The 14,937-nt window shown below is 48.5% G+C and overlaps 1 protein-coding gene across 5 annotated transcripts in view; it reads right to left on the reverse strand.

Moving 5' to 3' along the window:
• Positions 1–14,526, reverse strand: part of fto (FTO alpha-ketoglutarate dependent dioxygenase) — a 256,227-nt gene extending 241,701 nt beyond the window's left edge. For all 5 annotated transcript variants that reach the window (XM_046345632.1, XM_046345631.1, XM_046345635.1 and 2 more), the window contains exon 1: positions 14,475–14,526. In XM_046345632.1, coding sequence (XP_046201588.1) covers positions 14,475–14,516 — 42 coding nt within the window. In that variant the 5' untranslated portion in view covers positions 14,517–14,526. The remainder of the gene's footprint in view (positions 1–14,474) is intronic.
• Between the last annotated feature and the right edge of the window lie 411 nt (positions 14,527–14,937).

The raw sequence follows: 14,937 nt of genomic DNA on the forward strand, positions 1-14,937 counted from the left end.
TTAGAGCCAATCAGAGAGGTTAACAGGGCGGAGCCTGAGGAGATCATGTTCTGGGGCATTTAACATCTGGCAGAGATGGAGGTGAATACATTACACACTGGCCTCCTGCAATCCAAATAAAACACTCTTGACATCTGAAGTGTACTTAGCACAGAGGGGAGGGAGGGAGGGAGGGAGGGGGAGGGAGGGAGGGAGGGAGGGAGGGGGGGAGGGAGGGAGGGAGGGAGGGGAGGGAGGGGGAGGGAGGGAGGGAGGGAGGGAGGGAGGGAGGGAGGGAGAGGTGGAGGTGAGCGAGCATCCCATATGGTGATGTCCAAGTGCCACCTAGTGAAAACCATGTGGCTCGTCCAGTCAAGTGACGGTCCTCCAGGCTCCAGAGGAGAGGGGTTCTGCCCCAGAAAACAGCCCAGAGAGGAGAACCCATCTGGACTGAGACAGCCCTGTCACAGGCCTAGCTACCTATGGCACCAGTCCAACACGGTCAACGCTAAGAAAGATCTACTGCCACCAATGCCAAAAATTAGACTCGGGACCCAATACCACTAACCTACTTTGTAAGAACGTGCAAGTCAATTTGCAACTGTTATGATTTTAGGTTAGATTACAAAGATGACAAATTAATTCAATCTCCAGTAGTATGGTCATTGTTTCTAGCCCTGCTGTTGGTCCTGGCTGCTACGCTGTGTTTGTTGTGATGGAGAAACAGATGTGTGTCTATGACTGTGTTTAGTAGCTATGGGCCATCCCCTCTCATCATTAGTGGAGCTAGAAATCACAGCCCTCCCCGTGCCCAGAGGTGAGAGAGATGAGAGTGGAGGTGAGAGTGGAGGTGAGCCTGAAATAATGCTGATGTCCCCCCAGGGTCAGACCTCCATTATGGCCGCTTCAAAAACTATTAATCTGGCTTGTAGTCACTGGCCTAGAAATAATTACTTCATCTTAACCTATGTAATACAGCATGACCAGCAGTCCAGTCAGGTCCAAGTGGGTGGGGGAGAGAGAGAGATGGGGGAGAGAGGTTGAGGCAGAGGGAAGAGAGGGGTGGGGGAGAGAGGAGTGGGAGAGAGAGAGAGAGGGGAAGGGGGAGAGAAAGGCACAAATTACAGGCCCGTCTCTGCTGCTACTAGGTGACTGATGTACCACTCACCATCTGGATATGGCCTTTACACTAACACTGATTTAGACACACACACACACAACATTTACTTTTTTTGCAATGTGGTCACAATATACTCAGCAATCCCTAAACAGGGTCTGACTACAACAACTTACAAAAGATAACACCCATTCCAACCACTAAAGTGAAACAGCCAGGGAACGGAGTCCAGTATATTTACTCTAACCAACCAAAACAACACACCAAACGGAACCCCCGACTTCCTAAGTAGTGCACTACCTCTGACCAGAGCTCTGTGGTCCCTGGTCAAAAGTAGTGCGCTATAGGGTGCCATTTGGGACACAACCAGAGTTTTGTTCTATCTAGTGTGAGGTCAGACAGACATCCACCTCTCTAACCACTGCTCAACACTGCCACCTAGAGATGTAGGAGAAACTGCTAGAGTCATCACCAAAACCACTATGATGTTGTGCTGGTTTATGTCACCATCTCTCACACACACACACACACACACACCATAAAATTCAGTGCAGTCCGTCTCCATAAATGTCACAGTGAAGTATGGAATGACATGAATAAATACAACAACCATGAGTCTCCAGTCAGTCAGTGGAGGCATGGCTACATCGCTGGCTGTCACAGATGGGATCCCAGGTGGAGATTTAATTAGTTAGGGTTGAAGTCAGTCTCCCTTGTTGTCTGGGGGTCCTCGCTCGGCACGCGCTACTGTAAACATGCTCTATATCCTAATCAGGTGTCACCGCCGCGTTTGATCAGTCTGCTAAAACTTGTCACAAATCCCCGGCAGAGAGAGAGACGAGGGGGGGACAGAGGGAAGGAGCGGGGAGAACAAAAGGAAGGAGCTGTCAGAGGGAGAGGGGGGGGGAGACGGAGGAGAGTTTGCCCATTAGCAGCATTCTCAATCTCTCTCCGGCTGCCCATAGTGAGGAGTCCCCTGGTGACAGACAGCTCCAGGTCTCTACTATACAACACAGGGACTTCACTTCTCTTCACCACCGTCAGCACTATACACACTAACACAGCTGATCACTAGAACAACTACTCCAGCTAAACACTCAAGTAGTAAACTATTTCTGTTGTTTGCCTACAAGCTGCACCCCTTTTTGGTTTCTGCAAACACTTTCAATAGTGGGTCTCTTTCTTTAAAAGCACCAAATCAGAGACAGACACCTCCCCTCCTCCCCTCCAGAATGAGAGAAGAGAAGACAGCAGGCAGTGGAGTTGGTATAGGAACACACGCTCCATTAGATACTGCTTACCTTTTATTTATGTTGATATTGAATACATTAGCCGATTGAACCTCCTAAGAACACTGCAGAGTGACAAGCCGGAATCCGTCTTTGCAACTACCATGGCAACGGAGATTACCACAAATAGAAAAAAAATCTAAAACCTCTGAATAGAACGATACATAAATTAATTAAAGGACACAAAAACAAGCAGAGAATTAAAGTTAGAACATCTGTCAGAGACTTAGCTTCCCATCCTAATACCAGTGTTAGAACATTTATACCCTTGAAGTGAATGATCCCTTCTTTAATTGACAGTCAAGGAAAAGTGGTTGCAGCAGCATCCTGTAGCCGCTGATAAGAAAGCTTTCCCCCTCTCCCCCCCAAAAAAACAGTTTAAAGAACCTTGGCACTAATCCCTATTGTCATCCCAGTGCAGTGGAAGGACTTACAAATAGCGATAACTCGACAGAGGCTGTCTGTTCCTGAGGAGTTAGGGACAGGGTAGCGGTCGCATGCTGGAGAATCAGTCACTTAGATTAATACAATCCACACGCGGCGTCAGTCAGGCATGACACTAGACTGTCACTGCATTTACATCCCAGTCCATCCCTACCGTTCTATATGACAATGTGTTTAAGAAGGTCCACTCACATCACAATGAGCCTCTCTCTCTCTGTGTGTGTTGGTGGATAACACTCCCAGTCATATGATGTGCTTTACTGGTGATCCTGGAAACAACAACTCTGCAAAGCTCTATATCACTATTTTTACATACGGAATGGGTGCCACTGTCACTCATACAAGTAGGCCAAACACACACACACACACACACACACACAAGCACGTAAACTTGTAGAAACAGTTGTTTATTGCGATAGGAACAAGAGTTATTTAGCTGAAGCTTGCTTTGAGAGCATATGGGCAGAACACACAGAGAACACCTAGACTAAACTGATGAGCTACAGAAGAGGACTAATCGAACCAAAAACTCCACAGATTATCAAAACCAAACAGAAACATAACTGATCAAACCACAAATAAAATGGTAAGACTATTGTGGCAGAATACAAGGCTAATAGATGGCATCTCAGCCACTGCTGAGCCTCAGTGTTCAGGCTGTACGCCTGTGTGACTCCTCCACTTCAGCAGTCCTGAGACAAATGACAGTGGCTGCCCTCGACATTACAGGGCCAGGGCACGCATGACACTAGGGCTGACAACTAAACACACACAACACACCCCTAGCTGCCTTGATAAACACACACACAGCCCAAAACAGCACTGACACAACCTCTCTCCCTCCACCTCCCTCTCCTCCCACCTCCCTCCATCTCACAGGAGACAACCCTGACTTCAGGCCCTTACCCAGGCAAGTGGATCTGACCTGCTGCCCCCCAGTCAGCCTCATCTGAATACACAGAGACAGGAACAGGAGAGGAAGGGAAATCTGCCTATATTATGATGGGAAGAGAGGAGAAGAAGAGAGGAGAAGAAGAGAGGAGAGGGGGTGAGATGCAGTCAGGGGGCTCTCTTCTTTATGCACGTATGATCATGTGGTTGACAGCACCGGTGGGAAGAATTATGGACTGTTGAACAAAAGGTTGAGGTCTGGCTGGTTGGTGATGTGATGGTACCTGGATGGAGAGGCAGGCAGGCAGCTAGGCAGTGTTGGGGCCTGACAGTGGTGGACTTATGACAAGTACCACCACGCACACACACACACACACACACACACACACACACACACACACACACACACACACACACACACACACACACACACACACACACACACACACACACACACACACACACACACACACACACACACACACACACACACACACACACACACACACGGCACCTCCTCGCCATCCGCTCGCACCAAAGTCTGTCACTCAGAATGGGCCAAGAACGCTGCACGTTAGAGTGAGCATGGGGGGCGGAGAGAGGATTGAGGGGGATTCTGGTCAGAGGTTAAGCACAGAGAAGACAGCAATGAAAGGCAACTGTCATGCACCAGCGCACGCTGAGGAGAACCTGTCTCATGGAGAACATGCAAAGAAGGAATGCTCTCCGAGTCCTGACAACACCCCTCCTCCATACCCCTATTACCATCACTACCCCACACAGAACACACACAGTACACACACAGTACACACACAGTACACACACATAACTCAGCCCCTCTGAAACAGAGTGGCGGCACTACACCACAGAAGGCAACGCCTGCCCGACAGCATGCCAATCAAACTGTTGACCCCTTCTCTAACATAGCATATGCATGACTAAAGTTAGCTTGGCTCATGAACAAAAACACAGGCTGAGAGAGAATCAGTGAAAGATGAAGAGGCTACCTGGCTGGCATCAACAGGTATCATGGAATATCCAAAGAAATTATCCATCAAATGGTCTTGGCTTATTTTAAAATGAAATAAGCCCTTAATATCTGACGTCAGGTAGAGAAAGGTCTTTTATGAATGGTGGTTGGTGGGTAAGGCAAGGTAGAGGCAAGGTAGAGGCAAGGTAGAGGCAAGGTAGAGGCAGGGTAGAGGCAAGGTAGAGGCAAGGTAGAGGCAAGGTAGAGGCAAGGTAGAGGCAAGGTAGAGGCAGGGTAGAGGCAAGGTAGAGGCAAGGTAGAGGCAAGGTAGAGGCAAGGTAGAGGCAAGGCAAGGTAGAGGCAAGGTAGAGTCAAGAAGAGGCAAGGTAGAGGCAAGGTAGAGGCAAGGTAGAGGCAAGGTAGAGGCAAGGTAGAGGCAAGGCAGGGTAGAGGCAAGGTAGAGGCAAGGTAGAGGCAAGGTAGAGGCAAGGTAGAGGCAAGGCAAGGTAGAGGCAAGGTAGAGGCAAGGTAGAGGCAAGGCAAGGTAGAGGCAAGGTAGAGGCAAGGTAGAGGCAAGGTAGAAGCAAGGTAGAGGCAAGGTAGAGGCAAGGCAAGGTAGAGGCAAGGTAGAGGCAAGGTAGAGGCAAGAAGAGGCAAGGTAGAGGCAAGGTAGAGGCAAGGTAGAGGCAAGGCAGGGTAGAGGCAAGGTAGAGGCAAGGTAGAGGCAAGGTAGAGGCAAGGTAGAGGCAAGGCAAGGTAGAGGCAAGGTAGAGGCAAGGTAGAGGCAAGGTAGAGGCAAGGTAGAGGCAAGGCAAGGTAGAGGCAAGGTAGAGGCAAGAAGAGGCAAGGTAGAGGCAAGGTAGAGGCAAGGTAGAGGCAAGGTAGAGGCAAGGTAGAGGCAAGGTAGAGGCAAGACAGGGTAGAGGCAAGGTAGAGGCAAGGTAGAGGCAAGGTAGAGGCAAGGCAAGGTAGAGGCAAGGTAGAGGCAAGGTAGAGGCAAGGTAGAGGCAAGGTAGAGGCAAGGTAGAGGCAAGGCAAGGTAGAGGCAAGGTAGAGGCAAGGCAAGGTAGAGGCAAGGTAGAGGCAAGGTAGAGGCAAGGTAGAGGCAAGGCAGAGGCAAGGCAGAGGCAAGGTAGAGGCAAGGTAGAGGCAAGGTAGAGGCAAGGTAGAGGCAAGGTAGAGGCAGGGTAGAGGCAGGGTAGAGGCAAGGTAGAGGCAAGGCAAGGTAGAGGCAAGGTAGAGGCAAGGTAGAGGCAAGGTAGAGGCAAGGTAGAGGCAAGAAGAGGCAAGGTAGAGGCAAGGTAGAGGCAAGGTAGAGGCAAGGTAGAGGCAAGGCAAGGTAGAGGCAAGGTAGAGGCAAGGCAAGGTAGAGGCAAGGCAAGGTAGAGGCAAGGTAGAGGCAAGGTAGAGGCAAGGTAGAGGCAAGGCAAGGTAGAGGCAGAGGCAAGGTAGAGGCAAGGTAGAGGCAAGGTAGAGGCAAGGTAGAGGCAAGGTAGAGGCAAGGTAGAGGCAAGGTAGAGGCAAGGTAGAGGCAAGGCAAGGTAGAGGCAAGGTAGAGGCAAGGTAGAGGCAAGGTAGAGGCAAGGTAGAAGCAAGGTAGAGGCAAGGTAGAGGCAAGGCAAGGTAGAGGCAAGGTAGAGGCAAGAAGAGGCAAGGTAGAGGCAAGGTAGAGGCAAGGTAGAGGCAAGGTAGAGGCAAGACAGGGTAGAGGCAAGGTAGAGGCAAGGTAGAGGCAAGGTAGAGGCAAGGTAGAGGCAAGGCAAGGTAGAGGCAAGGTAGAGGCAAGGTAGAGGCAAGGTAGAGGCAAGGTAGAGGCAAGGCAAGGTAGAGGCAAGGTAGAGGCAAGGCAAGGTAGAGGCAAGGTAGAGGCAAGGTAGAGGCAAGGCAGAGGCAAGGCAGAGGCAAGGTAGAGGCAAGGTAGAGGCAAGGTAGAGGCAAGGTAGAGGCAGGGTAGAGGCAGGGTAGAGGCAAGGTAGAGGCAAGGCAAGGTAGAGGCAAGGTAGAGGCAAGGTAGAGGCAAGATAGAGGCAAGGTAGAGGCAAGGCAAGGTAGAGGCAAGGTAGAGGCAAGGTAGAGGCAAGAAGAGGCAAGGTAGAGGCAAGGTAGAGGCAAGGTAGAGGCAAGGTAGAGGCAAGGTAGAGGCAAGGCAAGGTAGAGGCAAGGCAAGGTAGAGGCAAGGCAAGGTAGAGGCAAGGCAAGGTAGAGGCAAGGTAGAGGCAAGGTAGAGGCAAGGTAGAGGCAAGGCAAGGTAGAGGCAAGGTAGAGGCAAGGTAGAGGCAAGGCAGAGGCAAGGTAGAGGCAAGGTAGAGGCAAGGTAGAGGCAAGGTAGAGGCAAGGCAAGGTAGAGGCAAGGTAGAGGCAAGGTAGAGGCAAGGTAGAGGCAAGGCAAGGTAGAGGCAAGGCAAGGCTCCCCCTCAGTCTCCCCCCTCTGTCTCCCCCTCAGTCTCCCCCTCAGTCTCCCCCCTCAGTCTCCCTCCTCAGTCTCCCTCCTCAGTCTCCCTCCTCAGTCTCCCTCCTCAGTCTCCCTCCTCAGTCTCCCTCCTCAGTCTCCCTCCTCAGTCTCCCTCCTCAGTCTCCCTCCTCAGTCTCCCCTGGGCAGTGTACTACAGTACTACATGCCAGGTATTTTCATTACACACGTTTATGGAAAATATCTTATGATGTACAAATTAACAGTTACAATTTACAGGGCCTTATGAAAGTGGCCTCCTGCAGTTTTTGTGAATGGAGGCTATTGAAGCAGTCATCAGAAGCAGATGTTGGCCAAGTCTAACGTTAGCTAACTGCTAGGTAGCTCAGCTTTATTGGAAAGGTGAGTCATTACAAAGGAAAATAAATTCTCAAATAAACAGCAACACCAACCAGCCCTGTAATATAAATGGAGCAGGTGGATTCATAGAGAGAGCAGGCCTTCTGAGAGCTACAATAGGTAGGCTAGCTTTACTGCTATAGGACCAAGAGCAAAAGAAAGTTAACCTACATGATGAACTCAGCCTTGAAAGAAGAGACTGCACCTCAAGTGTTGTCTAGTCACTGTCCTTGTGACAGATGGCATTAGGAAAATTAGATTAAATTAGAGGACTGCTGCAACAGTCTTCTCGTCCTCTCCCTCTCTCGTCGTTAGTCTCTGTCTCTCTCCCCCCCTCCATACATACGTACAGATTCAAATGAAAATAATGACCTCCCTAGATTGAAGCCTTGAGTGGCTAATGAACTGCCCTGAGTCCCCTCTGTCTGAGGTGAGCGGGTCATTCCCATGTTTATTTAGTACGGCCCCACCACAGCCACACACACACCACCTATTGATCAGATTGATTATTCCATGTATATATGGTGATAGGGCTCTGTGTGACTGATGAACTCTGGGTCACACTGAACGTAAACTCATTGACTCTGACAGCTGAGATGATCCATTGTCACAGCAGCTCGTTTGGGAAAATACGAAGACATCAGCAATAATATGCCACTGCTAATATGAACTGCTAGGTAGAGCTGATGATGACATGGGATCAGTCAACGGAGAGGGTCGCCCACAGCTAACAAGCTAACAGCCTGCTCAGAACAAAACCTGGGACTGGTGGTAAATTTGACTTCTGAAACTGAGCAACTAGGCCGATTTCTGCTGACAATCCAGTTAGGTATTACTTCAAAGAAAATCCTGAATAAATGTACCATTTGTCAATAGTAATAAATTATGAATAAAGTTACTCTGTAGAAGACACTAAATCTTTGTTCATCTGCCGGATGAGTTGAACATAGCATCCCCTGTAATATGTTCATCCTTAGTGTTTTCAACATACACTAAAACCCCAAGCCCTTTAGCCAAACCGTGTGGATGGACATGCTGTGTGAAGTGTCATCTATCATATGGCTGCTGTGATGGCTAACATCAGGAGAGGAACCTAGGCTATATCCCAGAGTGCATCCAAAATGGCACCCTATTCTGTACATTGCACATTACTTGATATCAGGGCCCTGGTCAAACGTAGTGCACTATATAGGGAACAGGGTGGCATTTGGGATAAATGGTTTTTAATATTTTTTATAAATGGATAGCTGGTTTTTCCCTCTGGATGTTTAGTAGCATCACAGATGCTCTTAAACACATACATGTCCGTGGGCCCTGGCAGCTAGGGGCGGCTGTAGACATGGGACCTGAGACACCACAGAGAGAGCAGCCAGGCCGGGCTGTAAAAGTTGATATCCTCCCAGATGCAAACCAAATGTAGACATCATGAACCTTTAAATTGTCCTACATTTAAAGCAGACCACTATAAAAGGGGGTTAGGATAAGAGAAGAAATCTGTATGCAGACACATCTAGATCACTACACATGAAGAGCCATATTATATACTGCACCACTGTGTAGCTGTTGACAGGGATGTAGGACTACTTACTGAGAACCCATATTTCAGATATAAACAGTTAGTAGTGTATCTAACTCCCAGAAACGGGTACGATAGCTGGTTCCATGTCAGTGCCATTACTGCAAATAAAAATGTGCTATAAATTTGCTCTTTGTTGCCAAGAGATCAAAGAAACCCTGTAGCTGGCAAAAACAATGGAAAAAACAATAGCAGCCCAAGTCCTTCTTCCATCACTGACACATTGCCACTGCCAGGCATGTGGCTTAAAGGCTGTAGTGTTGGGTTGGGTTTACCAAGCTGATCTGTAAACAACACAAACACAGTCCAGATATATCCAGGCTAAGCTCCAATAACTAAGACAAGGTATAAAGAGGTAAAGAGGGGGGCTTATAGCCACAGACTAATCAACCCTCCTCGTCGTTCTCATATCGGATCAATGAACTACCCGGGGCCCTGGGCCCACTGCCACCCCACCGCACAGGCACTACATTACACACAAAACTTCATATTCATTCATTGATTTACTTTTCAGAATAGTATATCATTGAACTCCAATGGGACTAAAAACAGAGTCTGGGGCTGAGGTCAAGCCCACTTGCATGGACAGATGTTTGCACAATATTGATGGCCCAAGCAGAAATAAATGAGTAAATATCCCGATCGATACCTAGTTTCCCTAGCCGGCCCTGTGCGACAGCAGATACATAAATACATCTTTATGGCTACAGGAATGGTCCCTAATGAAGAGTGGATAAATGCTCCCCTGAAGGTAAACTCTTTGATTAGCTGAGGCCAGAGGTGACACCCGGTTGGGGAGGGCAGAGGCGATATGCTGACATGAAAATACCATACCTTCCATTGCCTGAGGAGTCTAATGGTTAAGAAGGGCCAAGTTACTGAGGGGGCAACAAGGATATGACAGGTCACAAGCCTTGAGCAGGTCGTTCTGTGCTACCTGACCTCCTTTCCATTTGTAATGGTATTAGCATAGATCAGCAGCATTCTCAATCATACTCATAGTCAATAACACACATATTGTTTCAATTCTACATGTAGCCTAGCTCTGTTTTGACTGTATCACTGGGCTGGAGAGGATATTGTTGAAACAAATCCTCTGCATTTCATCTCCAGCCACCTCAAGCACGAAGGCCCTAGCTGTCAGTGGTTAAGACGTATGAAATAGGGGACATGAGACTGTAATCAGGCCAGACCATCATCATCATCATCAGGAGCAGCAGTACTGGGCTCCAGCTCTCTGTCTCCCTCATGGTGAAGAGACAGTGGTGCTGATGACACTAGATAGAGGATCTGGATGGAGCTGCCTGCTCTTATTTACAGCACAGCTCAATTACCCAGGACAACACCAAGCAGGCTCATCACTCAGCTTTCCCTTCACTGCTCTACAGTGACCAACAGGGCCATAAAGAGGGAGGAACCAGATCATTCCCTGCTCCTTAATTAAATGAGAGCAAAGCTGTTGACTTCATTTCCCTCCTCTCCGTAAGCAGACCCTCCTCTTTCTCACCATCTCACTCAACAAAGCAGCCCCCACCCAGATTGAGCTGGCCAGCCCTCCAACCAATGAAGACCTCCCGGTCATCATCCCTGCTCGGCCCTAAATCAACAGCTGGATAAACAGCCTCCACGGTGGGTTAGTGCCGGTCCCCATGCAGTCACAAGAGGCCGAGGGCCGGGGGGCTCCAGGGGGCCGAGTCAGGAGCCGGATCGACACCTCAACAGCGATAAGTAATTCTGTGTTGGATTAGCAGCATGATGGCCTGATCAATACAGGGTGATACACTCAGGCCATTAGGAATGCAGGGAGGAAATGGCCCCCTCTGGTAATAAAGCAGGCCTTATGTCTGGCTGTGCCTTCATCAGATCTCTCCATTAGTGTAATGGTACTATTATCAGCCACAGCAAAATACCTATTTTACCAGGGAACCTTTTTTCACCCGGACGGACCGGGTCGTGCTGGAGGGGGTCTGAGTCAGGGAGGGAGAGCCATGCAGTGAGGAGTGGAGAAATATCCTCTCCCTCTCTTCCTCTCTCCCTCCTTCCCCAGGCCCGGAAGTAAATCTATCTCTCCATCTGCCCGGCTCCTATGTATTCCTAAGTGTGTTTTATGTCAGTTCCCAACACTATTTCTCCATTATTGGCTCATTAATAGAACTAGCAGTGTGTTAGCGGTGGGTAGGGGGGGGGGGTGCTGAATGTGCTGAATGTGCTGAATGTGCTGAATGTGACACCCCCTCTTGCTAAAACAACCAGAGCTGACATGACAGCACACCCGGCATTAGTCGCCATAAATCGTTACCTTAACACTAATTCACAGGGTAACATTTTGTGGAGGGGGGTTGATTAACTATGTCTGGATGTGTGGACACATAATCAGCTTTTACCTCTCTAGTTGTTCATTTAACAGAATTTCCAAGGGAAACACAAAACATTTTAATGAGTGTTGAGGAATGAAATACCCTAAACAGCTTGCACTAGCTGCCACAACCAGAGGGAACCAATGAGGCTGATCTGACCGATGTTCTGGGCTCAGCCAGGACCTCAGCACATCTGGTGACCCTATGTGGTCATTACTTAGCCTGACATTCCCCTGAAATATATTTCCACTTTTTCTCTTTTCTATTTTCCATCAACACGTGATACACGTCATCACATATGATCGTCAAAGACAACATCAAGGACGTAGGTTGAGGATCAATTCCATTTATATTCAGTTTACGCAGGACGTGTATATAAAAATGTATATACCTTTATTTCTAAAATAATAGATGTTTCAAACCATGAATTTAATTTACAATAACCTGCTGGCATTAGTGAATAAACATGCTATTGATCACAGTATATTACAAGTAGGCCTATTAGTTACGGCTTTTTAGTTGATGAGACAGACAAACATGAGGCAGTGCTGCTCTCAGAAACATGGGTAAGCCATTATTGTCCTGCACATTGTATTGGACGTGGTTAAATTGAATCTGCCTTTTTAAAACAGGTTGGGAGTTATGTTCAGTAGGCCTTCATGATAAATAGCTTTCCTTCACTAAAACTAGCAAAATGACAAGGGGAAACAACTCACTGATTGAGTCTAACTACAAACACACTCACTTATGAGACTACAGTCATATCCCCAAATCCCCAGTTATTACATACCATGATAAACTGAACCACTACACTGTGTCCCTGCCCTATAACAAGACACTGGGATTAATGCAGCTCTTCTAATTTGGGTCTGTTCTGTGGTCTTCCAGCCATTTTACCATTACAATACCCCGTCCTCATTCCTCAATCATCCTTTTATTATTTGTCTAAAAGAGGAAGCAGAACCATTAGCTAGGTCTGAGTCTGCTCTCTCTGTGAGTGTGTGTGTCTGCTCTATGCTGCCTACACCCACCTGGGGGCCAGCTGGAAAGCGTTCTCGCTCTCGTCTGGTCACCATGGCGGCTCTCTCAGCTCTTCATAAACAGGAGGAACCACGTCCTACATAGTTTCTGTGCTGTCAGACATGATCCAAACACATGTGCCATGGCAGACTGTGGCGCGGCAAAGGCTGGGAGCTGCTGGGACTGACTGACTTGGAGAGAGCAGACCGGGGTTCAAATACTATTTGAAATCGTTCAAACACTTTTAGTGATTGCTCTAGCCTGCCTAGAGTGCCATGGGCCCAGCAGTAGGGGTAGCTAAGGAGGCCTGGATGAGCCTGAGCAGAGTAGTCTGCATGGGCCCAGCAGTAGGGGTAGCTAAGGAGGTCTGGATGAGCCTGAGCAGAGCAGTCTGCATGGGCCCAGCAGTAGGGGTAGCTAAGGAGGTCTGGATGAGCCTGAGCAGAGCAGTCTGCATGGGCCCAGCAGTAGGGGTAGCTAAGGAGGTCTGGATGAGCCTGAGCAGAGCAGTCTGCATGGGCCCAGCAGTAGGGGTAGCTAAGGAGGTCTGGATGAGCCTGAGCAGAGCAGTCTGCATGGGCCCAGCAGTAGGGGTAGCTAAGGAGGTCTGGATGAGCCTGAGCAGAGCAGTCTGCATGGGCCCAGCAGTAGGGGTAGCTAAGGAGGTCTGGATGAGCCTGAGCAGAGCAGTCTGCATGGGCCCAGCAGTAGGGGTAGCTAAGGAGGCCTGGATGAGCCTGAGCAGAGCAGTCTGCATGGGCCCAGCAGTAGGGGTAGCTAAGGAGGCCTGGATGAGCCTGAGCAGAGCAGTCTGCATGGGCCCAGCAGTAGCTAAGGAGGCCTGGATGAGCCTGAGCAGAGCAGTCTGCATGGGCCCAGCAGTAGGGGTAGCTAAGGAGGCCTGGATGAGCCTGAGCAGAGCAGTCTGCATGGGCCCAGCAGTAGGGGTAGCTAAGGAGGTCTGGATGAGCCTGAGCAGAGCAGTCTGCATGGGCCCAGCAGTAGGGGTAGCTAAGGAGGTCTGGATGAGCCTGAGTAGAGCAGTCTGCATGGGCCCAGCAGTAGGGGCAGCTAAGGAGGTCTGGATGAGCCTGAGCAGAGCAGTCTGCATGGGCCCAGCAGTAGGGGTAGCTAAGGAGGTCTGGATGAGCCTGAGCAGAGCAGTCTGCATGGGCCCAGCAGTAGGGGTAGCTAAGGAGGTCTGGAGAACAGAACAGCCTTTACTTTTCCTCTATTTCTCTCCATCTAGTTACACAATCCACAAACACACCACCCCTAATCACAGCAGGCCTCTTTGGCAGTGGGGTCTGCCACCTACTATAAAGCCTGGGTATGCCCAAAATGTCACACCTTTACTTTGATCAACTATTTCATTCTCAATCAGATTTTTACACAAACGCCAGTCAATGCTGTTACTATTCATTGTTTTGAACAGCATCCCAGGACAATCCAGCAGCCATCATAGTCCTTTGCGTTTGAGAGATGAGCCTATAATTATTACCTGCAATAGAATTGTACCACTTGCACAGCCAGAAGCTGCTATCCTCCAACTCACAGGATAGGGCACACTGCAGTCACTCACGCCCCCCATACAATTATAGAGCAATATTATTCTGATTTTGAGGGAGTCTGACTTGAAAACATTGAAAATCTAAAATATAGGGGACTTTTAACATGCAACGTGTCTAAATCAATATTCAAGTCTTCACGGCGATCCAATCAGTTTATTGTAGCACAGTCTACACCCATGTCTAAACTGTAATACTGAAAGCAAAAACAGTGTAGGCCTATCTGTAACGATATTAGCTGTTAATAATAACAGCGATGCTCCATTGTAGGTGAATGAAGAGGAAACCACAATAAAGCCAGAAATCATGCAGGCTGATGTGTAGCTACATAGACAACTGCAGCTTCCCAGCATTCAAAATGACCCAAGCATCACCGCATTTGGAACATAAAGTTCTGAGAGAACGAGTCCACTGTGTATTTGCCAGAGCTAAGGGAGAATAACGCTATGAATACCTTTCTTCTCTTCTCGCTCTCACTGCCACCCGACCGTTTCATGTTTCCTAGAGTTGTGTTTACACACCCGCGTTCAGCGCAGCCCTTCTTGGTAGTTGTAGTTCCAGCAGAATAATTACAATAAAACTTATAGCGCTATTAAATAAACATGGCATATAAAATGAACGGGTGCCTGTAATAACAACCTAGCTACAAATATGGGGTATGAAAGAATACATTTCTGATCACAATCTAGTATTAATTTGCTTCGAATGAAAATGGAAAACTTCATATCCCGAAGTACGGAAAAGAGGAAATACGTTCAAGCGTAATTTGACTCAGCCGGATGGGGATTCTTGCTGCGTAGTGCGCACAGCAGCTACAATATTACTAGATCTTCAAATCAAATGTAAGCCGTACCATCCTCACAATTACAGTGAGATAATTGTATACATTTGGTAAATCTTGCAGCTGCTCTTTTGAC

Source organism: Oncorhynchus gorbuscha, linkage group LG04 (genome assembly GCF_021184085.1).
Source record: "Oncorhynchus gorbuscha isolate QuinsamMale2020 ecotype Even-year linkage group LG04, OgorEven_v1.0, whole genome shotgun sequence".
Classification (NCBI taxonomy): Eukaryota; Metazoa; Chordata; class Actinopteri; order Salmoniformes; family Salmonidae; genus Oncorhynchus; species Oncorhynchus gorbuscha.